This window comes from Dermochelys coriacea, chromosome 1 (genome assembly GCF_009764565.3).
Source record: "Dermochelys coriacea isolate rDerCor1 chromosome 1, rDerCor1.pri.v4, whole genome shotgun sequence".
Taxonomy (NCBI): Eukaryota; Metazoa; Chordata; order Testudines; family Dermochelyidae; genus Dermochelys; species Dermochelys coriacea.
In genome coordinates this window covers 147,310,856-147,338,078 of record NC_050068.2, presented here as the reverse complement: position 1 = coordinate 147,338,078, position 27,223 = coordinate 147,310,856, and the positions used below count along the sequence as shown (strand labels likewise).

The following is a 27,223-nucleotide window of genomic DNA, read 5'->3' as shown; positions in this document are numbered from 1 at the left end:
CAGGACTCTACTAGCTATGTCTCAAGAGACACTGAACCTATTCAGAAGAACATAGATGACTTTTGGCCTGTGTGATCCAAGAGATTTTGATGTACTAGAGGTTCTTAAAATGTAATATGGAAAATATGAATTGATGAGATTGTTGTCAAATTGTAATGATTTCTTATAACTGGCCATACAAACCATCTTGTCCTATAAGAGAACAAGACAACATTTGAAGAAACTGAAAAGTTGTGTATTTTAAAACTAACAAAGGCAAACACTTTTCTGTATAGTTCATTTACAAAGTTGTGTTGAAGTTTGAGACAAATATTTAAATGCAGATTAGATAATTTTCATAGACTCATAGAAATGTGGGGCTGGAAGGGACCTCAAGAGGCCATCAAGTCCAGCACCCTGCACTGAGGCAGGACCAAGAAACATAGTTTATCCCAGACAGGTGTTTGTCTAACCTATTCTTAAAAATCTCCAATGATGGGGATTCCACAACCTCCCTTGCAAGCCAGAGTTTAAATACCTGTATAGTTAAAAAGCTTTTCTTAGTATCTAACCTAAATCTCTCTTACTGCAGATTAAGCCCATTACTTCTTGTCCTTTGAATAAAATATATTTGAATAACTTATAACAGATGTATTTATTATTTGTTTAATAAGCAAAATTATTCTAGTTGCTACACAAAACCAAAAACATTGTACCAAGACAAAACCAACAAGCCAGCAAGGGTAATAAACAAAAAGGAGGAAAGGAAAGAGAGAGGTCAGGGGATAAAATATTAAGATTGCACAGTAAGGCGAATCCACATCTTGATTAAATGTAGAATAATTTAGTTATTTTAAGCTTTTAAAAAACTTTAATTTATCATAAGTGACATGGCAGAAATGTTTTTTTCAGCAGGATTTGGATGCAAAGAGGAAGGTTGTCTGGCGGTGTGTTTTTCTATGGATAGGGGCAGCAAATACTTTGAGAGAGCCTTAATTCAAATACTAAGTAACTACAGCTTAAGTAAAAGAGAATTGTGTGGAAACTCTACTCAAACATTTGAGCAGAAAAGTGCTTTCTTCAGAGTTGCAGCTTTTGAAACCTGATTGATATACTAGAACTCACTTGCACAGAGAAAGTTTAGTCTGCAAGCATTCAAGCCAGTCAGCTTTAATTGTCATAATGCTAATTAGCAGCAATTATTCAAAGCGTCTGCTTCATACAGTACTTAGATTTCTAATGAGATGAGATTATCTGCCTTTCCTCTCTCCTCTTCCTATCCTTTCTTTTCACTTCATTTTATTCCTATTTCACATTATTTCACCTCTCTAACTCTGCCCTGCAGTATTTGGGCCCTCATTTCCCCTGTCGCCTCTGAGCTATCTTTAACCTCTTAACATGGAATTGCTCTGTACCAGATTGTTTCCATTCTGTGCACATAGCATCCCCTGCTGATTCCTGGACTGAAAGCAGGCAGGAGTAAACTTTGTGAATGGTAGAGATCAGTAGGAGTGAGGTGGAGCCAGTTAGTATTTACTCTAGGCAGCGTTGCGAACCTGGCCCTATCTGCTGGGGCCATACAGTCTCTCATGGCATGCAGTTCCAAACAACCTTTAATAACTGGCAGAGTAACTATTGTTCCATAGATGAACTCAATTGTACAAGAAAAATATAACTGATTTCATGTGACTAAGATGAAAAAATGGGTTCTGGATTGCAAAATTACTTGCTAAATAAGCTTTTATTTGCTGTTCAATTTTTTGCACCCTGTTTTTTTCCCCCTAGATACTATTTTCTTTTTTTTTTTTCTTTTTTTTTCTTTTTTTTTTGTACTTAGTTTCCTTCATTTGGACAGTTGAGTTTCTTAGGTTTGTACGGTCTTTGGGGCAGAGAACTGTATCTTCCTATATGTTAGGGCTTCAATAGTGACTGTGTGTGCTACTGCAATATAAATATCAACAGCAATAATATTTAGCCTCTGCAAACTTACATTACACACTTATGTAGCACAACTGAGATTTAAAGCGGAATATACTTAAAATCTTTGATTTTTGCTAATTTAGGAAACAAATTTAATGTGTATGACTTTTCTGTCAGTATCTACCATGGTGAAAAAGTTACAGAAATATATACATCATTACTGATTTTTTTTTTCTTTAGTGTGATATATATATTTTGCATTATGGTATATCCTAATAAGATGCAGCACATACAAGAGGGCATTGTATATGTCAGGTATATACTGGATGATGAATGAATATATAATGCCAGAAATTGGTGAGCCATATATCATTACTGTTGTGAATTTTTTAAAATTAATACTGTAATTATGATCTTTCAAACTCTTCTCTTGACTGAGACTCATTGTTTTTATGAAAGGTTGTTGCTGGTTTTGTTGTTTTAATGTTATTTAATAAGATATCCTGTTTTCAATCCCTGTATTGCTACTAGCTTCTGAAATGTGAAGGTTCATACAAAATCCAAGTTTAGAATTTCTGCTTCAGGTAGAAAAGTGACAGACAATAAAAATATCATATTTTTATGCTCCTGGCTCTTCCTCTGTTTTCTATCCTGCTTCAGGAAGATCTGTCATGTCTGCACTTAGCTCCATCTGTGGAGTTTTTTCCTTTCTTTCAATTAGTATATAATTGTATTTTTCATACAGTGTTTTGTTTAACATTTTTAATTTCTGTTTGCACTGAATGGAGATCAGGAAGGAGAGACGCTGCAGGTGCTTTGCATGTAATACCACTTTGCAAGCTTCTGTAGTGTGTCCTTGTGCATTCCTTTTTTCTGTTTATTTCACAGTAGAAATATAGGAATAATCTGATGGCAAACCCATTACTTGGACAATTTATCCATCTGCATACCAGCAGCAAATCTCTTCCCTTTGCCCTCCCCGTCAATTGCCCTTGTCAAGAAGGATCTTTCCTCTTCATTTGAGCATCAGTAAAAACTAGTGGATCAGAAAGTGGTAAACCTCAGACCAGTGACTTGTATTTACTCCTATTTGACATCAAAGTGAAATATTGAGGAAAATCCTGCCTAGTCTCTGTCAGAGAAAATTGAATATTTATTCCTAGCTAGTCAGATTATCTTTACCTGCTCAGCAACTGCCTCAGGAACCCATGACAACAGAAGTCTTGTAGCTTGAGACTGAACATGACAAATTTCATCCCAGAGGCATACGTTTTTGAGGAAGTTATTAACGACTGAAAGAGGTTTAGAAGGAATGGCTCAATTTTAACTACAGAATTAAAGGTCCTGAAGGTCTTTATGATTCATGTAACTAATTTATGTCTATCTTCCTTTAATAAGGGATTCTCCCTGCTCCTTAGTTTTGCCTGTGAACATTAGTGAATTTATAATACTTGAAATTAAATCTTCTACTGTTCCAAAAGGCAACAGCAATTTTTAAAAACTTTGTTGTATAGTCTCTAATAGAACAGCAAAAATCAATACAGGCTTGGCTCTTGCTAATATGTGAGGCCTTCTGAGAAATCAGATGACATTGTTAAACAGCAGCTGTGAAGTAATGTTCTGGTGTGGTCTTTCCAACTCTAATTCTTGCCTCTGGTATTTATTCTTGACAGTGCTGTGGTAGTATAATTAGGTTGCTATTTCATCCTGAGAAGCTGTCTCTTCGTACAGGTGCCTTTGTATTTTTCAGTGGAGAAAGACCAAATAAAAAAAAAGAAGCAGTGACCAAAATGGTAATATGAACTTCAAATTATTGTCTAAAACATTATTTTTATTCTGGAAGAATTTACCGTCCTAAACTATAGTTCAGTTGGCATGAAGCATCTTTACACTGATATGTGGCTGCATGTTTATGCTCACCTCTTATTTTGGAAAGGTCATTTGTGTATATTACACACAAATTAAGAGTTCTGTTTTTTAATTAAGTGCATTATATTGACTGTTTATTCCCTATACTACTCTAGCCTTGCTATTACATCAGCGAGCAAGGATGGAGAGGTTAGCAAAAGAACTGAAGCTTGAGAAAGAGGAACTTGAGCGGCTGAAAACTGAAGTCAATAGCATGGAGCACAATCTTATGCAGAGGCGACTTAGAAGAGTAAGCTGTACAACCTCAATCCCAACAGTAAGAAATCTGTATTTGTAAACATCAGTTTTTTTTAAACTCCCTTGTTCAGTTATTCATGCAAGCAGCTTACAAAGTACAGTATGTAGTAAGATGTTTTGGAGATTAAACTCTTTGAATTGCAAGTGATTTTTGCTCTTTGCTATGTGATTTGTCTGAAAATCAGTTCTTCCTTTGAATAAGCAGATATTTGGTACTTTAAGAAACACATATGGGCTACACTTTCAGAAACTTTGTTCTGCACACAGTGAAACCTATATGTGTTTTCTTTTCTGTACCTCAGAATGATGACTGCTTTCAAATATACTGTGAGTGCCCAGGAGATTAATGAGGAAGTGTAGTTTTTATACCTAAGACTTGGCATGCACAGTTTGGTTATGCATGTAGGACAGAGATTTTTGAAAAGGAGCTTCAGTATGCCAGGCTGCTGTCACTCCTTGGAATATATCTGTACCTCTTAGACCTCCCCTTTCTTACCCTCTGGTGTGGTAGCTCTGAGGGCACCTAGGGCTTCACTTGGCTGGTCACACCTGGATATTCTCAAGTGTGTTAATGGGAGTTACTCTCCTCAAGTTAGCTCTACTCATTGTTAATCCCCGCTGTTAGTAATGAGTAGTTTTTCTGGTATAGACAGGTCCATATGTATCACTTTCATTAATATATGCAAATGTCAGAAATGGATCAGCTGATCCCTTACTTCCCACTATCCATTCTATGCAGCATTGTACAGTTGAGAAATGTTGGGCTAAAAGTTTTGGTGTAACGCATGTCATCTTGAGGTAGGAGGGAAATGTAACTTCTGATCTGCAGCTGCTAATATTAACACAAACTAGAGGTCAGATGCAGCTTTCAGTTTAGAAGGATAAAAAGCTGGAGTAACTATACCGAGGGTTTTTGGAACCCAAAGCAGTTGTAACTTTACTGTATATTTTTTTAGGTAGTATTAGGAATAAATTAATGGGGGTTTATCGTATTTGTTAGATAAATGATTGATGCAAGCAAGAGTGCTTTTATTTAAAACTATTTTTTTATTAGATTTTAAGTTCAGATACAAACATATGCTGTTACAGTAGGTTTAGAGCATTTAAAAACATTTATATTTACCTGAAGTTAAGAAATGGCTTTGAAGGATTAGCTTTAGGGGGTCCCCTCTTTTGTTTGACTGCCGGAGATGCCAGATTCTTGCCCAAAGAAAACTTCTTTGGACTGCTCCAAAGCAAATTTTTTCACCTATTTTTTTTTTTTATAGCCAACTTTAAACAAAACACAAATTTACAGTGACTTTCAGTGGGTCACCATAATAACCCCTAATTTTAGCAAACCTACTTATTTTTTATTAAAACATTTTTAGTTATAACAATAACATTTATATGTCAATGGTGTTAGAGGCCCTTAAGACCAAGAATGGCTGTCCAAATAATACATTTATTGTTTGTTTTATATTTATTATTTTTTATCGCAGAACTGCAAACATGCAGTTATTTGGCCTTGCTTCTTAGGGCCTAAGATTTTCCTAACTATGTGATGTTAGGTTTTCAGCTGGCAATGGCTGAACATACAAAATTGCTGACTGCAGTATTGTCAAATTCTGGGGTAACAACTGCACTGATTTTTTAAAAGTTAGACCAGTTCAACTGACAACAAAATTTGGTCATTGACCTTTCAAAGATTCTCAAGGCAATATGCATCTGGCCTAAGGGATAAGAGTACTGTAACTGCCATCGTAGGTTTTGTAACTTGGTAATTTTAAAAGTCGAGCACAATTTTCTTTCTGGTAAGTATTAAAACTAATTTGTATACATTTATTTATTGCCAAAATACCTAATGGAGAACTCATTTTAAAAATATCTTTTAAACATTTCCCTTGAAATCATGTTGACCTTCGCTGTGGATTTTTTTTCAGCTGCACTTACCCATCATTGGCAGCCCTGCCCCTGGTAACATTATTAATAGGAACTGTTAACATCTGAGACAAATAACATTGTTATATCTACATTAGAGTTGATGCTGACTTTCCTACAATTGCTATTTTGGGTCCTTTCTTACTAGCCTGAGGAAATGACCAGATTGAGAAGCCTGAATAGACAGCTCCAGATAAATGTTGACTGTACTCTGAAAGAAGTTGACCTCCTTCAGTCTAGAGGTATAGACTTGATTTTTTTTGTAAAACATAAGTTTTAATGTGGTGTGTGTTTAAATGTGAGTAGATCTTTGGCTTTTTCTGTTCCTTTTTTTAATCAAAACTGGGTTTTACTGATATCAAGTCATTACTTCAGAATGAAAGACACAACCTGTCTTTTTTTCTTTGTCAGTTATAAGCTGGTTGGATAGTGTGGTTTTTGTTAATAAAATTCTCAATTAAAGTGTGCCCAAATTAAATTAAGTAATTACTTGTAAATAGCAATTTGAAAGGACTTTGTCAAGATAGTTGAATCGAAAAATGGATATACCTTGATAATGGTTCCATACTCAAGTTCTTTAGTTCATGATATATTCATTGTTGCTGCAAATATATCTCTTTGCTGTGACTTATTGTGACACTAAATAAATTGTAAAAAGAAAAGGAGTACTTGTGGCACCTTAGAGACTAACAAATTTATTAGAGCATAAGCTTTCGTGAGCTACAGCTCACTTCATCGGATGCGTTGATGAAGCATCATCAATCATCATCAATCATCGGATACATTCACGAAAGCTTATGCTCTAATAAATTTGTTAGTCTCTAAGGTGCCACAAGTACTCCTTTTCTTTTTGCGAATACAGACTAACACGGCTGCTACTATGAAACCTGTCATTAAATAAAGTGTAGTAAATAAATTGCTATGTGTGCTCCTGCTGTGTCACATCTGCCACTTCCAAACTGGGAACACACTTGCCACATCTGTATTTTGAAGACGCATGTTTTTAGAAGCAGTTTGGAGCAGCTATTATTAATTTGTTTATTTTCAAAAAAAAGTTAATGTTAGAACTTTAGTATGGCACCCTTAACAAAACAGTACCATTTTTAGGCACAGTTATTTTGATTCCATTTCCATATGGTCAAGGGGATCTCAATTTAGGTATATAGTTCCTTAAGCAATTGGCATCCTCATAGGAAATAAGATGGGTGGGGTGAAGTGTTATCTCCTTTTTCTCTTAGGCATTATTTGGCTTATTTAAACCTTTATTAGTTATCATTGCAGTCTGTGGAATACTGAAGCTTTTATTGATAAACTTAGTCCTGAAGAGTGGCAGAATTTCAGGGAGATGTGGCAAGTCTGCTAGTTTCTTCACTTCACTTCACTAGTGAGTAGTGTGCCTGCACAGTAAATGCTGCACTGGGATAATATCATATGACTCAGAAAGATATGAAAGATATAATAAACTGTAAACATGCTTCATATAAAAAGGGACTTATACATATACTCTCTAATGTCCTTTCTTAGTATTGTTTATATTTATGTCCCTCTTATCAGGTAACTTTGATCCGAAAGCCATGAGCAACTTTTATGATAATATACAGCCTGGTCCTGTTGTGCCACCAAAGCCATGTAAAAAAGGTGAGTCGCTAAATAAGGACCAAGAAAAGCATTCATAGATCTCATTGTTATTTAGTAGTTCTCACACTGAGAAGGAGATTTTCCAGGAGTTACAGTAAGTGTTAATGCAACTCTTTTTATACAATCAGTAGTAGCAGGAAACATTCTACTTGTGGTGTTTATACATTTTTACAAGCTGTGGAGCTGCGACACTTAAACAGATCTATGTTGATACAGCACCAATAACACTGGCACTGAAAGCTATTTTCTATCAATGTGTTTAAAATTAATATTCTGATCATATGTTTATGTATAATACTGCTCATTAATAGAAAAGAAACTGAAAGTACATAAGATTTTACTGTTGATTTCAGATTAACTTGAACTTCCAATTAACACATTTTTTTAAATAAATAATTTTGGTTAACTCCTATTTAGATTAGGATGCCTCAGTATTCCTGTAACATTCATTATTGGGATTTTTATAAACATAACTGCAGTGGTAGGCATACATAAATGAAATCGGTAATACAAATTCATAATTGGAATTGATATTTTGTGTTTTTCTCATTAACATTGTCTGCTCAATGGTCACAGTTTTGACCAAATTAGAGAGTAAATTTCATACTATTAAAAATATTTCAGAGTAGTAGGAGTCCACAGGTGCTGTGGTCCATATGTTGTAGGCTGTTCCCCCAAAATTGAAAACTTTGCAGTGACTAACCTAGTCAGTATTATTTGCTCTGTGCTGTTCACACTTCACTTCACTTTTTGTCCTGTGGATAGTATGATTGCAGAATACTATTGTGGTTAGCAGAAGAAAGGTGATCCTGTGGTTGAGGCGCAGAATTGAGACTTGGGAGATTTGGATTCAATTCCTGTCTTTGTCACAGACTCCCAGTGACTGCAAGTTGTTCAGACCCAGATTTTCAAAGGTGTTTTGCTGTAGCTGTGCTCAGCATTGCAATGCCTAATTGATTCAGAAGACTATCTCAGTTTCAAAAGTGATTGAGACACTTAGGAGCCTAAATCCAATTGAATGCTTATTTAACATCATAAATACAGATTTAGGAGCCTAACTTTAGGCCTTTAACTTTGTCCTGTTTGAAAGAGGACTAAATTAACACAGATTAGGTATGTTTTAGTTTGCACACGCAATATCCACACCAGGGAGATACTGCTCGGCATGCTAAGGTGGGTGAAAAATCAAGACACTTACTTAAGAGCATAAATATAGATTTAGGAGCCTGTTTAGGTATCTACATTTGAACTGTGGCCTTTGTAGACAAACCCTAAATTGTCTTATGGCTTTAAACGGGAGTAGAACAGTGGGGAAGGGAGTGAGGGAAAACAAAGCAGAGAATGGGCAGGAGTCAGAATATGGCAGAGAGTTGGATAAATTTACCACAGGTACACCTAAACTTTGCTTTTTTTACCCTGATGCCTTGCAGGAAAACAGCACAAAGTAATTATTCCACAAGGTGTAGTGTTTCAAAAGATAGTGTGACAATGAAATGAAATGAAATGAGAGCAATGGATATTGATCAGTGCTTGCTTTTCTATCCTCACTTCTCTCAGGATGTATTGGCTGGAAAAGTAGAGTGCATAGAAACTGAAGCTGGATTAAGCTACTGAAATTATAGTAATGTTAAAACTATTTTTCGGACAAGGACATATCTCTTAACGGACTGTACCTGTCAGGCCATTATCCTCAGACAAAGTATACAGGTTAAATAGTTAGTTAGCAGAGTGTGGTGCCATAAGTCAGTTCTTTGGTCAGGGGTCTGATGGAATGTGTGCAATATCTAAACTAAATTAGTTTGTGCTGTGTGGTAAAAATGGTACATCAAATACTGTATTCAGTAAGTGACTAGTAGTTTTTTTGTAGCACTTTGACAATGCTGTGCAATTTAAAAAACTGATAATTTGTAGTTCATTAAACTTTTCAGACTTTGATAGGCTTGGGCCATATTTACATCCTTCTAAGTATTTATTTTACTACTGTTCTAGAAAGTGCCAACATAAGGGTAAAATTCAGGTTAAGTAATTTGTAAGCAATTCAAAGAGATGACAGTGAAGCAGTTAACAAGTAACTTGGGACAAAATACTAATTTTCTGAAAAATGGATGATAACGTCCGAGATAAAGAAAAATGAAACCTGAGAATTCTTTTCTCCAGTATGTCTTGACAACGTGACATGTTTCAGATTTTTCCAGAAAAACGTGAAATATAAAGGTTTGATTTCTAAATATATTTGACCTAGGGCACAGATCAGTTTTAAACGCATATATTTAATAAATGTTGAGGGTATTTTATGAGCAACTGCTGACACTCAGTTACTCGACTCCAGTGTGAGTTGGGTCATGCCCCAATTCAGGGCGTTGCTGGAAGGGAAGTACAGGAATATCTTCAAAACTCTATCACCAAACTGAAAGAAGGTTGGAATGATTGCCCAACCTCAAAAGTTTTCCTTTTCAGGGTACTGTTGAATCACATTTGCAAGAGATGCCTTTTATCCCTGACTTTCATAAAAGACATTTCTGAAGAGCAGACTGCTCTTGAACCAAATCCAGGTATTTTCCTAAATAAATTCCCAAGGGAATATACGCTCCCTCAGATCTTCCCACAAACTCCTCTCTCTCTCGTTCCTCTATGAACATTTTTTTAGCAAAGTATACTGTACACGTTTGTCTGCTTGCCAGGGTGTTGCCTTCTTTCTTTATCTTGTTTAGGAACACGGATTCCTCAGTCCCTCCCTATAACTTCATGGATGCTAGTTCCATGGAATTTATCACTGACTAAAGTAGGGTTGGGCAAACTTTTTGGCCTGAGGGCCGCATCTGGGTATGGAAATTATATGGCGGGCCATGAATGCCTGGTGGGGGAAGGGGACTCTATAAGGGATGTTACCAAGGTAGGGGGAGGGATGACTCAGGGGTGTGGGACGAGGGGGGGTTTCTACAGGGGCGGTACCGGAACACCTAGGGGCACTGCCGGCAGTGACACCAAGGTGGCCATATCAGGTACCCTAGCTGGGACAGGAGCGGCCCCTGGGCGGTTTCGAGGCTCTCAAAGGTAGGGCTGTAGAAGATCGGGAGGGGATTGGGTGCACTGCTGTGTGGGGGAAGGGCCGCCATGTAAGGGTGGGGTTCCGATCCCGGAAACAGTGCGGTGACGTCGCACCTTCGCAGTGTGGCTCTGCGTGCTGAAAGATGGTTCTCATCTAGGGAATTGAGAGTCGGGGGCTGGGGAGCGCTGGGCAGGCAGAGCAGGGCAAGCCCCCCGACCCCGCTCCCCGGCGGGAGCTTGAGGGCTAGATAAAGATGTCTGATGGGCCGGAAGTGGGCTGCGGGCTGTAGTTTGCCCACCCCTGGACTAGAGGAACGGGTAGTAAAGATGTGTGGCATTTATCTTCCTCTGAGGTATCCTACAGTGTCAAGTTTTGGATGCAGGAAAGTGAATTAGACCATTTGTTGAGGGGGTTTTGTGGTAAATCTCTTGTTATGAATTACTGATAGCCTTTAATAACAAATATGGAAAGAAGACTTTTGGAAAAAGTCACTAGGGTAAAACGATGAATATGTAAATTGGGTGCTGTGTGAAAGTATAGGCTTTTATTAAATTCTGGTTGATGGTAAGAATAATCTAGTTGGAAAAGGAGTCATGCCTCAAAGAACAAATATAAACCTTTTGGAAATTTTTTAAAAGTTTTTGATCAAATGAAAAACTAAAAATTATCCGGCTTCTGAAGTTAGTATCTCTTTGTAATATTATGAAACAGGCAGGATGCAGGTAGTTTAAATAGGTAAAAGGACAACAGAAGGAAGAACCATTAAACTCTTCTTCCTAAATGGAAGTTTTGTTGACACTACTAGTGGCATATTTGTACAAACCAAAGCAAGATATGTTCTATTACATGCAATTCTAGCATACTGATTTACTGGCAAACACAGGGCAATAGTGCATTGCAATGGACCTTCATGATGTCAAGATTGCTGCCGTCAGCCCAGTGGAGACTAGTTTTGGGTCTGAATACCTGGCACTTAGCATGGAGTCTTCAAACCCACTTTCTCTTAGAAAATTCCCTTCCTTTGATATATGTATAGACTCATACATGAGTAGCATTTACATGGGCCTTGGGGTGAATTCATGTCATTCCCTGCTAACAGCCATCAGCTTTGGACTGCCTTCTCAGTAGGTAATAAATACATAATGTATGTATTTTGTACATTCTGAATTTCCAATCCTAATCCAGTTGTACAGAGCCATTTAGATGTCTGTAAAACACAGCTGAAAACTGCTAGCTAGTGGATGAGTATCTTAACCTACTCCTCTAAATATTTGCTAAAATTGCATGGTATACTTTATTATGAAGGCTTTGTTTGAAAAATAACATTATTTTTTCTTTAGAGCATCAAAGCAGCTCCAAACAGACTCAGCCAAGAGATGAAGACTTCGAAGGGGCTCCATGGAATTGTGATAGCTGCACCTTTCTGAACCACCCAGCGCTAAACCGCTGTGAGCAGTGTGAAATGCCACATTACACCTGAATCTGGAAAGGGTCTGCATTAGGTTGAAAACAGGTTCTTGATCCCACAGCCATAGGAGAAGGAAACATGGGGAACCTTTCAGTCCATCTGCCAGGCCTTTGCCAGTCAACTATTTTCAGATTACAATGGGGGAGGAAAAGATGTGAAACTGTTTCCACTTGTACTGCTCTAAAGAATTAATTTGCGGGGCGGGGAGGGAAATATTCTTTTCTTATGCCATTGCAGTGAGCAAAGCAGAAAGGATAGCCAAAACCAGAAAAGGATTCACTCTTCGAAGAATGTATACAGGAAAGCAGATAATTGCTTCTGTTTAATCCTATGGCTACAGTTACTGCTTAGTGGCTCTTAAATTTTAAATATAGAACTTTTAGTAATGTTGTGAAATATTACAGTTATCCTGACAAACTGAAGCCATAGCTGACCTACCTGGTCCCAGCTAGCTGGAAAACAAAGGCTCCCTGTGCTTCTGGATTGTAAACTACTGAAAAAGAAGACAGGAAAATGCAATTGTAAATTTTACAACATATAGAAAACAGAGAGAAGGGTATTTGTAATCGCTGCTTTTTTTCAGGGTGATTTAAGTCTACACAAAAATTTGTTGTTTTGAGATTGTGACTTCTGGTGCAAAAATGAGGTACTGTCTGAGCCTTACAAAAAGTAGACTCTGAGGTGATTCTACAATCCCTTTTGCTTGTAGAGTGCTCACCAAGCAGTGTCAACGCTGGGGGTAATTAACTAAGAACTAATTCTACCATATTACTGATGAAAAGAGTGCTGCATGCTTTTATTAGGTCATTGTGTGGTAAAGCTAAAAGTAAATTATGCTTTTATAAATAACGTTCTCCTAAGACTGCCCTGTAGCAGAACAGTGAACGTATGCCAAATGCCAGAACTATTCCAAATTCTGTTTGGAAGATTTGAGCTCAGCCATGATTATGTATGAGAAGTGTTTGCACCCTGTTACTTAGGCCTTTTCTGCTTCCAATTTTGTGAAGAATTCTTGATGTTTACAGCACAGAAGGTACTTTGTGCCCCAATCCTGATTTAGCTGAAAAAGAATTAATCAATATTAGCTCTTCAATAAAGGTTTATTTGCACACTGTTAATAAACCAGCCTGTATAAAATAGCAGATGGCAGATCTGGAAAAGTTGCACACTGCATTTTTTTAATTTTGGTCAGGAAATGTTTGCAATACAGTGAAGAATACAAAACACTTGCAAACTAAAAACCATGCAGGTACTTTTATGCACATAATGTATTGTATTATATTAAATGATCAGTTTTGTTTAAATGCTTCAGTTTGCTGTAATAAAGCAGTCATTATTTGTGAAATCAGAACTTCTGGATTTGGGCAGCTGAATGATTATGATGTGAAATTGTGAGACTGATTTAGGATGTTTTTCATATCGGTAAGAAGCTGGTACCATGCAATTGAATTTTTACACTGTAACTTTGTTGTGTAAAATCTAACATTTTCACGGCATTTGAAAGGGAGAGTTTTTGGTTTTTTGCTTGTATTGCCTTTCTGGTGTCTTCCCTCCATGCGGTTTAAAAAGATAGCAGCAAAAACTGCTGTTTTGTGATTCAGATCAGGAACTACCTTTTATATGGTATGATATTGAAATATGTTCCTTCAATCATAAAATTTTAAGCATAACCTAAAATTTATTTAATAAGTCTGCTTGAGATCAAGTGAAGTGTGCATCATTAATAAGCAAAATGAAGTCAAAGGCATCAAAACTGAGATTTCTTTTTTAAGTTGATGATGATTTTGCACTGTATGATGAGGAGCTCATATCTGAAAGAAAAGAAAAATTCCCACTGTCCAGATGAAGTTAAAAATAAGAGTAAATTTTTGTAATTCTGTTTTGTATAAATGGATGGTGTGGGAAAACTGAAGGGACAGTGTGGAAAACAGATGAGCTGAAGTATTTTACCGAAAACATTTTTCTTCCTTGAGAGATTAGCAACATCTTTACCTGATGTATATTCAGGTATTCAATACAATATCAATTCTATCATAGTTCTTCAGTGATGATGCCTTTTCTTTTGTATGATTTCAGTTTTCAATCCTTTTTAGGTTGACTTTTTAACAGCTTTAGCTTTTGCTGCTGGAATAGCAAAAATAACTAAAATGACAGTCATCAGATGAGTAACAGTAGCATGCTGGAGAACAGTTGTGCCACTTTGTTTTAAGACAGGGTAGATGCTGTTTATAAAAAAAAAAAAATGCATGCAACTCATTAATTCTGTGAGCTCTAATAATCCTAAATGCATGGTTTCTGGTGTTACAAAGACATTCTAGTCTTAGTCATAGCTCTCACTGGCTAGCAGTGAAAAGAAGACAAAAAAGAGGCAACCTGTGAGGAGATGCTATTGGGAGGGTGAGAGAGAGTGCCATCAAATGGGCAAGTTGATTTTAAGAGCAAAGCTGATTTTTATTTGAGCTTTTTTCAGTTCTCATTTGTTGGTTGTACAAAAAGTATTGAAAATTTAAAATTAATGAACAAACATTAGCAGTAAAAGAACTCTATATGGTACTTGAATCTTCAGTTTGTTAGAACATAAGTTGTATTTAAATATTAGATCATGCATTTTGCTTTTGGAAGCAGGCAACACCTTTCACACTCCAACTGAAATGTAGACTATGCCAAAAAAGGTTTCTTCGTGTAATATTTATTTAATGCACACAAAACCGTAATGTCAGCTGGCATATAAAATGCACTGTATTGTATGAAACTTTTGAGTGTATGTGTGTGTGGATGGCAGGATGCTAATGCCTTTGTGTTGTTAATGCACTACTTATTTTTAATAACAAGCTTTCCCTCAACCGTGCTAATAGACTAGTTTGGTTGGTAACTTACTTGGACTTTAGCTATTCAAAAAGATTTCACGCTTCATCTAAATTAACTTTTATAAAAGCTTATTTTATATTTATCATCTATTAGTATCAATTATCCCTTTCTACAACCATGGTTTTAAAAAGTTTTAGTCAGAGTGGGACTTGTGAACAATATTTCAGGGTATAGCAAACCAAAAGAAATCCTAAACTTGGCTATGCTTCAAATTTGATGTAATTATCAACCTTGTTTGTTTGGGAGGGAGAAGGGCAGGTAGGGGCTAAGAAGAAAATACTTTGTTAAATATAGTCTAAGGTCAGATTGAGTTGTGCATTTGTGTGTCTGTGGTACGTGTGTTTTCCCTTAAGATGGGACGTGTGATGAGAAGGTGTAATAATTTTTAAAGAGCTGGTCTCAGTCTTAGTACTTCCTAATCATGTGCTACTAAATCATGTTTTCTTTAAAAATATATTATTGCTTTCAGTTAGTGTATCTATCCCAGTTATACACTCATTTCAATTTTTCCATGGCAACACATGTTGACATTAAGATTGATTGATTTTGATTGTAAAATCCTTTGAAACTGAATTCAGAAATATTTAAGAACTGAAATTGGGACAAAAAATGGGAAAAAATAAAGAATGTGAGACTATCAAATAAGTTAAAAATGAAATTGTCATCTTGATCCTTTTTAATATTCATTGGTGTACCCAGGAATGTGAAAATGGCTTTCATAGTTCAAGATGAACAGTTGGACTCAGAGATACTTAACTGCTTCTCTGAGTCTGTAAAATTTACATGCTATGATACTACTGTGACTCTCCACCCCATACAGAGAGAAGACATGCACACAAACAATGCGTCTTGTAGTCAATATTGCTTCTGTGTTCCGCATCTATTTTATTTTCTTTCCAAATGTTAACATAATTATTTAAAGTTGGCCATGATTGAAACTTGCTGTATTTTTTAGTTTGGGGCATTCTCATTGCTTATCTATAAATATTAATACAGATAGGTTTTTCTTGACTTGTTTGAATAATAAGAGGTCATTGGATTTAATGCAATATTATAATTTTGGATTTTCAAGACCTTAAAGAATTTTTTAAAACTCTGTTCTTGAAATTTATTTATTTATGGTGGCACCGATGTATCTAATCCATATTTCCTGCTATGTGAAACCCTGTTAAATTTTTTTCATTAAAACAAGACTAGATCTTGTTAAATCCTGTAAATATGATGTCTCTAGATTTAGATGTATATGCTGTGAATGAGATTATTACCAAGAGATGAAATTGTACGAAAGCATTAAGAGGCTATGCATGTGTGGTATCTCCAGAAAGTGCATACTCGGAAAGTTGCAGATTTCTGCAAAAAATAAATTAATAAACTAAGAAAACATCACATGCTGCATTTGTTCTCATGTGTAGTAGAAGACATTTCCAAAATACCAAATTTTCTTGCTTTGATGTTTCTGTGTTAAAGTGTAGCATTCTCCCAAAAACCAATACCTGTATCAAACTTTCATTTGTGTCCTTGTAAATCAGTATATTTCCCTCTGAGCTGCTCTGTTGGAAAAGTGTATGATGGTGTAGAATTTTTATCATTTTTCCCTAAGAATGACAGGTGTGACGGTTGAATCACTGCAAAGGTACTTTCCATAGCGCAGTATCTTTCTTCAAACTATAAAGTTTATTAAATTGATTTGTCCTGTGATCTGGTAGGTATTATAAGAATTAATCTTTGAGTTGATCCTTTTAACCCTTCTATATGAAATATGGTGGTAGGTAAGTACTAATTGTTGCTTCGTGTATCGAGGCTAGACAACTGATTTAATCTAATTTATATGAAAATCAGTCTCAAATTGTGGCTTGCTGATGTCTGTTGAATTCTAAATAAAAGGTTTCCATACTTTGAATGAGGACTACTCAAGCTCCATGAGCAGGATTTTCAGAAGTGCTCAGAGTTGGCCTAATTCTTCTCCCATTGAACTCATTGGGAGTTTAACCATTTACTTCAGTAGGAACAGTCAAACTAACTAAGCCCAAGCTAATTTTGGATCCCCAGTTTAACCTAGCTCAAAACTCTAGTTTGGGAATATTGCCTAAAATCTAAGCCATTATGTTGTAACTGAGCAAGGATGGGTCCTCCTGGTGCTGCTAATGCCAGTTAAGAGAGCAATATTTTCCACTGTGGGAGCAACATGAATGTTTTTGTAGTTTCTTGGGTTCTTGTTTTGTAGCAAATGAAGAAAAGTTCGAGCTTCTAAAAATCCAGTGTAGCATAACTGGGGCTGAGGGGTGTGGGGGATAACCTGCTATGAGGGAAGGGATTGGCTTACATAATATTACCCCACAAACTTGGTTGCTTTAGAGTTAAGATTGGTTTGTGTCAAGTCAAGTGTGGTTTGTGTTACAGCAATCAATAAAAATAAAGGAATTCCTCAAATTAGGCTACATTAACAACTAGGATAACCTCAGTGTGCAGGTCTTCCCCACTTTCAAACACAGTGCCCACATGCAGACTCTTTACCTGCATGACAAACTCATATTTACTTTCAACATACGCAGCACACACATTTGTCTCTAATTCATACTCGCTGTACAAGCTTAGCTATGGGTTCAGAGTTAAGTTTGTATTTGTGGGCTGCATCCTTGTCTAGTGTGTGAGGAGCTGCTGATTAGCTAGGTTGTGAAGAACTGATGGAGCACTTGGACCATTGCTAGTCTGTCTGGAAAACAGTAGCATTCTCCTGCTTTGTCCTTCACTCATCCTCTGGATGCTGCCTCAGGAGCTTTGCTCATGTCCTATACCATCATCGTTGGTCCCCCATACCTTGAGTCCCTTTCCCCCCTCCCATATCCCTGATCAGTCCCCCATGACTCCATTGTAGGCTGTCTCACTCTTCCCTGCACACTTTACTCCCCATTCTACAATCACTGAAAAGACAACCTCTTACAAGGAGCCTGACCTATAGAACATGGCATTGACAAAACTTCCCATGTCCATCAAGTTTTGTCAAAGGAAGCCAGCTCTGGTCAGGTAAACTTTGCTCCCACATAGCCTACAAATCGAACATTAATATCCTTACTGCAGCTGCCGTGTTTGTTGTGGCAAGGTGGAAGAAACAAGATATGTTTTAACACTTTGCTTTCAACAGAATGTGAGTGGATGAAGCATCTGCCTATCATGTGAGCTGGAAAATCAGCACCAAATAGAAACTGAAGTACTGAATGTGAAGTATGGAATGAGATATGAATTTGTTTCACACTACAAAGGCCTCTAATTACTTAGCAATGCCACACCCAATGTTGCACTAGGTTAACTAAAGGTGCAGTTTGAAAACTAATTTATTTAAAATGGTACAACTTGGTCTTGTTACTAGGGAAATGTACCAGAATTACTATACTGTTATACCGCCATAATTACTCCTATAACGCCTCATGTCAACACTCTTAGAGTAACTGTACTTTTTTTTGGTTTGCATCTACACGAACAATTATAATGCTTTAACTAGGTTGGTAAATATCCTGGTGTAGACTAGACCTTTATGTGTGAGACATTTACATTGATTTAAATCTGGTTTACACAGGTTTAGATTTGATGCTAAAATAATATAAACAAGGTTTAAACTGATATGATTGTCCATGCTGGGATTTGAACTGGTTTCATTCAGTACATTGTTTTTTAAATCAAACCTTTAGTTAAACAAATGCTGGTTTAGTGTGTAGACAAGCCCTTAATTTCTCAAAATTAAATAACAAGTATCCTTTCCTGAAAGCATTTATTGTATCTGTTTATTGTTATGCTACCTTAAGAGCACGCTTCATGCTGAAAAACGTGAACAAATAGTTGATTTTTTTTTTAATTCGAACAATAAAATAATGAAGTTAGAGTGGCAAATAGCTGCAGTTGTTAAAATGTTGCAACGGTTGATTTTTGGTTTTATGTGTCTGCTATACTTTGAGATAACTATGGTTTGTCTATATTAGAAAATTTTTACTGGATTAACTAAAATTAATTTTTAAATTGGTGTAGTTAAACTAGTGCAAACCTCTAGATGCACTTAAAGTGGCTTATCCCTTATTTCAATTGGTTTAACTTAAACCAATTTAAGTGAGGGTTACCCTGGTTTAAATTAAGCTACATTACAGGTTTGAACCAGTTCAATTAACCCCAATTTTCTAATGTAGATCAAGCCTTAAATTATATACAGAGGCAAAAAGCAAGCTATTTCCAAAAAACATTCCTATAAGTGAAACACTTCAGATTTTCAGTTGCATGAATCTTTTTTTTTCTGGTATATTATAGATGTGCTGTGTGAAGTTTTATAGGAACAGGTGTTTCTTTTGACAAGTAATTCCTTACTTAGAAGTTTTGCTAAATTGCTGATTATGCTATGTTGTTGTCAGGTAAGTAAATTCCAATCAAGTCATTAAAGAATCTCCCTTCAGGAATGACAATACTTCATGTTTATTTTACAAAAAGGTCTACAAAGGTTCCAGAAAATATTTTAAAATAAACATTTCTATTAAAATATGTAGGAAATACATCGATAGACTTTTGGCAAATGCACTGTGTATAGCAATATAATTAGTCTCTTTGCAGATAGTCAAAGGGCATAGCATTCCAGTAACTTGCTGTAAAAGTCCATAGGCTCATTTGAGGGGTTTTTTATTATAGGTTATCCTGGATTCATTATTCCCATGCCATAATGACCTTGCTGAAGTTCACAAATACTCCTTTGTTAGGTTTGCTGGGGGGAAAAACCCATACAAAACATTCAATTAATGTTCAGAAAAGGTCTGTCTTAAGACTCATGTAAAAAACCCCACAGTAGTGAAGAACAAAATGCGGCTTTTCTCCCTCTCCCCAAATAAATCACATGTATTTTAATTTTAATTACATAAAATGAAAATTTTTCATTTCTGCAACCCAGTATAGCAAAATCTGGTTTGGCTAATGGAATAAAATTCTGCTTTTGGATCTGAAAGATCTGGATTCCAAACTTTTGTTACTTCTAAATATGCAATATTTCAACTGATACCAAAGTTTGCAGAACTGACAGTAGGCCTTGCTCTAAACCAAAGTGAAAACCAGTTTTTTCACCTCTGATTGAACTCAGTCTGCTGATTTGGCATAATGTTGTGTTTGTTATGAACTTGGAAGACTATTATGGCTTAACACCCCTTTTTTCTGGTCTCGTCTAGGAAATGCTAAATGATTGGTAAGCGCATCAACTATTACCTTACAAGCAGGGACAGGTGGCCACACCATGCATTACAATCTTTATCCTAAATAAATTTGAAAATATATTCATTTTACTTCAAAGCTAGATGACCTGGCAGTGAAAATGGGCTCATTGTCTCTCAAGAATCATACTGTTCTTGAGGGAGAAAGTGGGGAGAAAACCACAGAACGATGTGATTTTTTTTTTCCTAAAAACTTTTTTACAAAAACCTCAGAATTTTGATGTTTCAAAATTTTCTCACACTAACAAGACTACAAAAGAAGGACTGACGCCTAAACAAGGGACAGCAATAGTCAAACAAGGAGAAACGAGAACAAAAATGGATTTCATGTGTTTTGGATGCCATATGTATTTCGGTCTGTATAGTGGTTTATACTGACTAGACAATGGCATGCTTTAGGTTTGGGGGCAGTTTCTCCTTGTCAAAGGAGATGTTAACAATCTTGGAGTAGAGGTCCCATCTATTCTCTCTGACGATCCAGGACAGCCAGGAGTCTTGAGTTGTGTCCCTCATTACCATTAATGCTTCCCATCGCTGTTAGTTGTGTAACTGGGATACCTGGGGTGACTCTATACCTGGTCGTGCTCTCTGCTTATTATTCTGGTGGCCCTGAAGAAGTTCCCACAAATGCAGACTCTCTCTGTTGGTTCCTAGGGCTAATCCAAATCAGTTTATAAAGTGATTTAGGGTCAGGAAAACTTTGAGGAGTCACTGCTGCCTCAAGGACAGAAGAAGAGATGTTTGCTTTGCTTTCTGAGTAGTGGCCAACTTCACTTATAAAAATGTTATATACTGTCGATGAAGGGCATTCGGGTGTGTTCCATCACAGGAGATGATGAGGCTTAATTGTGTTATAGGAATGGTTGCTGTTCAAGAAAAATGTAAAAACAATCTATAATAGTCATCTCTTGTGCTTCTTAATTATCAAAGAATCTTTGTCTTGGAAACCGATAACTTATCTGGGGAGTTTTGTCTGATTGTTGGAGATATATTGAGTCATCCATATTTTGTTTTCTGTTTTCCTCTTTTTTGAGTCATTAACCAGTTACTGCAGCTTTAGAAATAATCTAGCATATACTATTCTTGTTAAAATATGGTTGTATTGTAGTTCAGTGCATTATGCAAAATGGAAACTTTGCTAGCTAAGCAATTTGTTTAATGGGTGACTATTCACTGGGGTGGAACCCTCCTACTCTTAATTAATTGGTAAAAATCTAGGATACATTTATTAAAATTGCTTGTTTTGAGAAACATGACAGTAACTTGCTGACTCCATAATAATTCTGTAGACCAGGGATCAGCAGCCTTTCAGAAGTGGTGTGCCGAGTCTTCATTTATTCACTTTAATTTAAGGTTTCGTGTGCCAGTAATACATTTTAATGTTTTTTAGAAGGTCTCTCTATAAATCTATATATTATATAACTAAACTATTGTTGTATGTAAAGTAAACAAGGTTTTCAAAATGTTTAAGAAGCTTAATTTAAAATTAAATTAAAATACTGATGTTATGCCGCTGGTCCGCTCAGCCCGCTGCCAGCCTGGGGTTCCATTCACCTAGGCCGGGAGCAGGCTGAGCGGGCCCTGCACCCAGGACTCCGGCTGGCAAGGGGCCGGCGGCCGGGACCCCAGACCAGCAGTGGGCTCAGCCTTCTGCCACTCAGCTCACTGCCGGTCTGGGGTTCAGTCTGCCAGCTCCTGCCAGCCAGGGTCCCGACTGCTGGCCCTGCTCAGCCCGCTCCCGGTCTGGGATCCCAGCCCTGCCCACACAGAGTGGGTACCTACCTTCTCCCTAGTTCTAGCCCATTCTCTTCCTCTCTCTCTGCATTGAGTTGAGGGTGGGAGTGCACTGAAAACAGGGCTGGGGGTGAAGGAGCAAGTTGGGGTGTAGGGTCTGACCAAGAGCTAGAATGAGGGAGGGGGCTCAGAGTTGGGGCAGGAGGTTTGGGTGTGGGGTGCTTACCTTGGCAGCTCCCATTTGGTGCAAGGGTGCAGGTGGGAATGGGGAGTGTGTGTGCAGGAGCTCCCGTTTGGTGCTCAAGTTGGGGGTGAGAATGGGGGGGGGTGCAAGAGTCAGGGCATGGGGGAGCTGGGTATGTGTAGGGGGTGCAGGAGTCAGGGCTGGGTGTGTGAGGAGGGTGCAGGAGTCAGGGCTGGAGTCATGGGGGGATGCAGGGGTCATGGGGGCGCTCCCTGCCCAGAGGGGCTCACAGCAGGGGGCTGGAAGGGATATGCCCTGATTCCACCCCCCCTTTCCCACCTCTTCTCTGCCTCCTCCCCGGAGCCAGTGTGCTGCGGCTCTGCTTCTCCCCCTCCCTCGCAAGGGCCATTAGCGGGATCGGTGGCAGGGAGGGAGAGGAGGAGGAGCAGGAACCCAGCACACTGGAGGGAAGAGGTGGGGGAGAGGGGGAGCTTGCCTACCCTGCAGCAGCAGCTGGCAGGACCAAGCTTCTTCACCCTGCCCCCGCGGGGGCGGAGAAAAGCGGGCCGGGGCGGGCAGGTTTTTTAATGGCACACTGCTGCCTGCCAGGGTCCCGGCCTGGGTTCGGCAGCGGGCTGAGCGGGCCCGGTCTGGCCAGGAGTGTGCCATTTAAAAATTGGTACAGACAAGAACTGGTCCAACATCTTCCAGACAAAATAAAATCTGCATTGCTTATTTGGTATAACTGAAATGAAATAGTTATAGTAGAACAGGACCAATGGTTTTAAAAATACATTTGCTTTGTTTATACATATTTTTGATTAAATAAAACCTAAGCTATTTATCAGCAGATATACTATGACAAATATATTATATAATTCCTAATATTTATAGAACCATAAATTACATATTTTTCTGGGGAATAGTAAAGAGGCTATTTTGTTTAAAGTAACTATAGGATTAATCTTACCAGAGATAGTATCTTGTTCCCTGAAATGTTCCATTATGTCTTCCCACTTCGCTGCCCTCCAGTTCTACCCCAAGATATATGTCCTCTCTCCCAAGCAGGTGCCCCAAGTACTTGATTGTTCCTTTACTGATTTTCCCTGCTGGACGGGAGAATTTCACCACATTTCCAACTGTCAAGTCTGTAACACTTCTTGGTGCAAATGGTCGTCTTGGTAACAGCATCCTACCCACAGGAGTCCTGGTGTAAAAAGATAAAAATTAAATGCAAAACCTTTTTCTAAAAAGTGAAACTAATTTTAAATTCTGAAGAACTCTGTTTGCTGGCTTCTGTTCAGAGTACCAGATAACTTTGTGTTTGTGATCCACTTTGATAAATGCCCTGTGAATTCCAGTTAGAATTCTAACATTTCTTAAAACTTCATTCTCAATTGCTAATCCACAAAGATTTCTAGGGGGAGGGAGGGTTGTTCTGCCCTACCACAGCACAGAGGCAGCTCAGGTAAATTTGTTTTGTATTTTTCTCCTGTTGCATTTTTTCACTATAAAGGGATAGGAATGCGTAAGCAGTCCCACTGCACTTCTTGATCACTGCTTGCTGCAACATTGCTTGCCTGCATAGTTTCTAACCATAGCAAAAATATAATTTGCATCTCCACTGGGAATGAGCTGGGGAAAGCCCATTACTTCGGACTTACTAACAATGAATCCGACAAAGCGCTAGAAGCGTATTGTATGGAGTAATCTTATTCTTTCAGGGAATGGAATAGGTGACCTAGTAAATCTTTTGTCACTAATTGTTAGGCCTCTCAATTCTTTCATTTCCCCTCCCTTTCTCCTTTTGGTGCCTGCTGGACCAATTGCAGTGCCAAGAATTTCCCTTACTCGTGAGACTGTGGCTTAACCCAGCTCCCTAAACTCATGGGAGCACCATGCCTTAAAACAGATCACCCAGTAGTGTGAACCAAATGGAAATGGCTCTGTGGAAGGTACCATGACACGTAAAAGGATCAAAGGAGAGTTAAGCATTGTGAAAGTTAGGGAAGGGGCAGGGGGAAGACCTCTGAAGGCTGTGCAGATGTAGTGATGAGTGATTTTGACATCTGGCAAAATTTAAGGCTAGCAGAGCCACTCGCATCCTAAGTTAACACTTCTGACTTCACCTGCTTTCTTAGGCAGCAGGGGCCTAGCAAGGCATTTCAGATGAGAGGACCTGAACGAAGCATATCATGGTGGATGTGTACACCAAAATGTCCTGGATGAGTGGATCAGAAGCCTAACGTGTCCTGTCATTATCCTGAAATATTCATGTATGTTCCTCCTTTCGCCATATTCCCCATTTCCCTCATCTCCAAGGGGCTATAGTTCCAGACCCCTCCATTTCTTAATAAAGCATCAGCCTAAGTATTTCTCATTGTGCCTGATAAAAACTTAGTGTGCAAACAAACTGGGGAACAGCTTTGGAGTCTGGTTTAAACCAAAGCAGAGGGTTAAGAAATTCCTCAGCACACTTTATTGGACAAGATTCTGAACTAACTGTTCGTAGTTCAAGAATTCTGTAAAACTAGGACTGAGGCCTCATTCCCAAATTCAGAATCTCTGGAGACAAGTGGAGTAGTGAGAAACCATGACTGAGGGGAAGAGAGAATGTGTAAAAGGTTATAAGGTCAGAGATAACCAATATAGTTCTTCAAACTCAAAGGGCATGCATCTATTTCAGTCCTGACAGATTCCAATTGCTGTGCAGGTCTGAATTCCTTTGATATATGTTAAGTAAAAGAATGGAAGAGGCCTTTAGCTGGGATTGTGATTTATCAACTGCTTTGACTTTGTTACACACAGACAAACCTTAGTCAGCCGCGAGCAAAGAAATCGACAGCTTGCACAAAACTAAATCTACCGACTGCAGGAAGATTTTTCTTTCTAGGTCCTTCCAAAAATGTATTGGAGTTTAAAGCAGGCAGTTCACACCATGAAGTAACTTATACCAACCCTGAAAACCCAAATGATCATAGTGTAATGTGCATCTGCACAGCCAGTGTCTTACATGTCTGCAGGAAGGGACCAAAAGCCACCAGTCTAGATGAGAAGCAATAATTGGAATATACTATGCTGTACATCTTTTTATCAGCCTGAGTGAGGGAGCTGCTGACCTGAGCAGAACAGATGTGGCTCCCAGGAGAGGTGTCAGTTTTGTGATTAACTTCCTATTTTTGTGACTGGGGCTATTCAAAGAATTGGATCTCTCCATGAAGCCCAACAGAGTCTCTCCTTTATTACTCATGACACGCAAGAAATTTAATGACTGACGCCTTCTCTGTGTTATGGGCTGGGCTTGGATGAATGCCTGCCGCCTTTCGCTGCATGCCAGAGTGCAGAGGCAGTGCTGGGTAATAGCTCTCAGACCCCTGTTTAGTCCATCAGCTCTGGAGTTATAATCCTGGTTCTGCCACTGATTTTGTGTGGCCTTGGGCAAGTCCACAAGCTTCTGCTTTCTCCTCTAAAATGGAGGTGATTACTCTCCCTATCAAGGGGGTGTTATAGATTCATAGATACTAAGGTCAGAAGGGACCATTCTGATCATCTAGTCTGACCTCCTGCACAGCGCAGGCCACAGAATCTCACCCACCCACTCCTACAAAAAACCTCACCTATGTCTGAGCTACTGAAGTTCTTAAATCATGGTTTAAAGACTTCAAGGAGCAGAGAAGCCTCCCTCAAGTCACCCATGCCCCATGCTACAGAGGAAGGCGAAAAACCTCCAGGGCCTCTCCAATCTGCCCTGGAGGAAAATTCCTTCCCGACCCCAAATATGGCAATCGGCTAAACCCTGAGCATATGGGCAAGATTCACCAGCCAGATACTACAGAAAATTCTTTCCTGGGTAACTCGGATCCCATCCATCTAATATCCCATCTCAGGGGATTAGTCCTATTTACCCTGAATATTTAAAGATCAATTAATTATCAAAATCACATTATCCCATCATTCCATCCCCTCCATAAACTTATCGAGTAGAATCTTAAAACCAGATAGATCTTTTGCCCCCACTGCTTCCCTTGGAAGGCTATTCCAAAACTTCACTCCTCTGATGGTTAGAAACCTTCGTCTGATTTCAAGTCTAAACTTCCTGGTGGCCAGTTTATACTCATTTGTTCTTGTGTCCACATTGGTGCTGAGCTTAAATAATTCCTCTCCCTCTCCTGTATTTATCCCTCTGATATATTTATAGAGAGCAATCATATCTCCCCTCAACCTTCTTTTAGTTAGGCTAAACAATCCAAGCTCCTTAAGTCTCCTTTCATAAGACAAGTTTTCCATTCCTCGGATCATCCTAGTAGCCCTTCTCTGTACCTGCTCCAGTTTGAATTCATCCTTTTTGAACATGGGAGACCAGAACTGCACACAATATTCCAGGTGAGGTCTCACCAGTGCCTTGTATAACGGTACTAAAACCTCCTTATCCCTACTGGAAATGCCTCTCCTGATGCATCCCAAAACCGCATTAGCTTTTTTCACAGCCATATCACATTGGCAGCTCATAGTCATCCTATGATCAACCAATACTCCAAGGTCCTTCTCCTCTTCTGTTATTTCTAATTGATGCGTCCCCAACTTATAACTAAAATTCTTGTTATTAATCCCTAAATGCATAACCTTACACTTCTCACTATTAAATTTCATCCTATTGCTATTACTCCAGTTTACAAGGTCATCCGGATCCTCCTGTATAATATCCCGATCCTTCTCCGAATTGGCAATACCTCCCAGCTTTGTATCATCTGCAAACTTTATTAGCACTCTCCCACTCTTTGTGCCTAAGGTCAGTAATAAAAAGATTAAATAAGATTGGTCCCAAAACCGATCCCTGAGGAACTCCACTGGTAACCTCCCTCCAACCTGACAGTTCGCCTTTCAGTAGGACCCGTTGCAGTCTCCCCTTTAACCAATTCCTTATCCACCTTTTGATGTTCATATTGATCCCCATCTTCTCCAATTTAACTAATAATTCCCCATGTGGCACGGTATCAAACACCTTACTGAAATCTAGGTAAATTAGATCCACTGCATTTCCTTTATCTAAAAAATCTGTTACT

The 27,223-nt window shown here is 38.3% G+C and overlaps 2 protein-coding genes across 13 annotated transcripts in view; one reads left to right on the top strand and one right to left on the bottom strand.

Moving 5' to 3' along the window:
• The window catches only part of TAB3 (TGF-beta activated kinase 1 (MAP3K7) binding protein 3), a 78,893-nt gene extending 62,378 nt beyond the window's left edge, over positions 1-16,515 (top strand). For 9 of the 10 annotated variants that reach the window (XM_038406062.2, XM_043505306.1, XM_038406042.2 and 6 more), the window contains 4 exons: positions 3,924-4,084; positions 6,134-6,227; positions 7,540-7,623; positions 12,013-16,515. In XM_038406062.2, the coding sequence (XP_038261990.1) occupies positions 3,924-4,084; positions 6,134-6,227; positions 7,540-7,623; positions 12,013-12,152 (479 nt within the window). In that variant the 3' untranslated portion in view covers positions 12,153-16,515. Of the gene's footprint in view, positions 1-3,923; positions 4,085-6,118; positions 6,228-7,539; positions 7,624-12,012 lie in introns of those variants that run through there. The other variant, XR_006278008.1, reaches the window with a different exon arrangement.
• A 2,926-nt stretch (positions 16,516-19,441) lies between these two features.
• LOC119842359 overlaps positions 19,442-27,223 on the bottom strand; it is a 52,815-nt gene continuing 45,033 nt past the window's right edge. For 2 of the 3 annotated variants that reach the window (XM_043505255.1, XM_038370386.2), the window contains 2 exons: positions 23,131-23,367; positions 19,443-19,746 (listed from right to left, as the gene is read on the bottom strand). In XM_043505255.1, coding sequence (XP_043361190.1) covers positions 19,689-19,746; positions 23,131-23,367 — 295 coding nt within the window. In that variant the 3' untranslated portion in view covers positions 19,443-19,688. Of the gene's footprint in view, positions 19,747-23,130; positions 23,368-27,223 lie in introns of all 3 variants that reach the window. The other variant, XM_043505265.1, reaches the window with a different exon arrangement.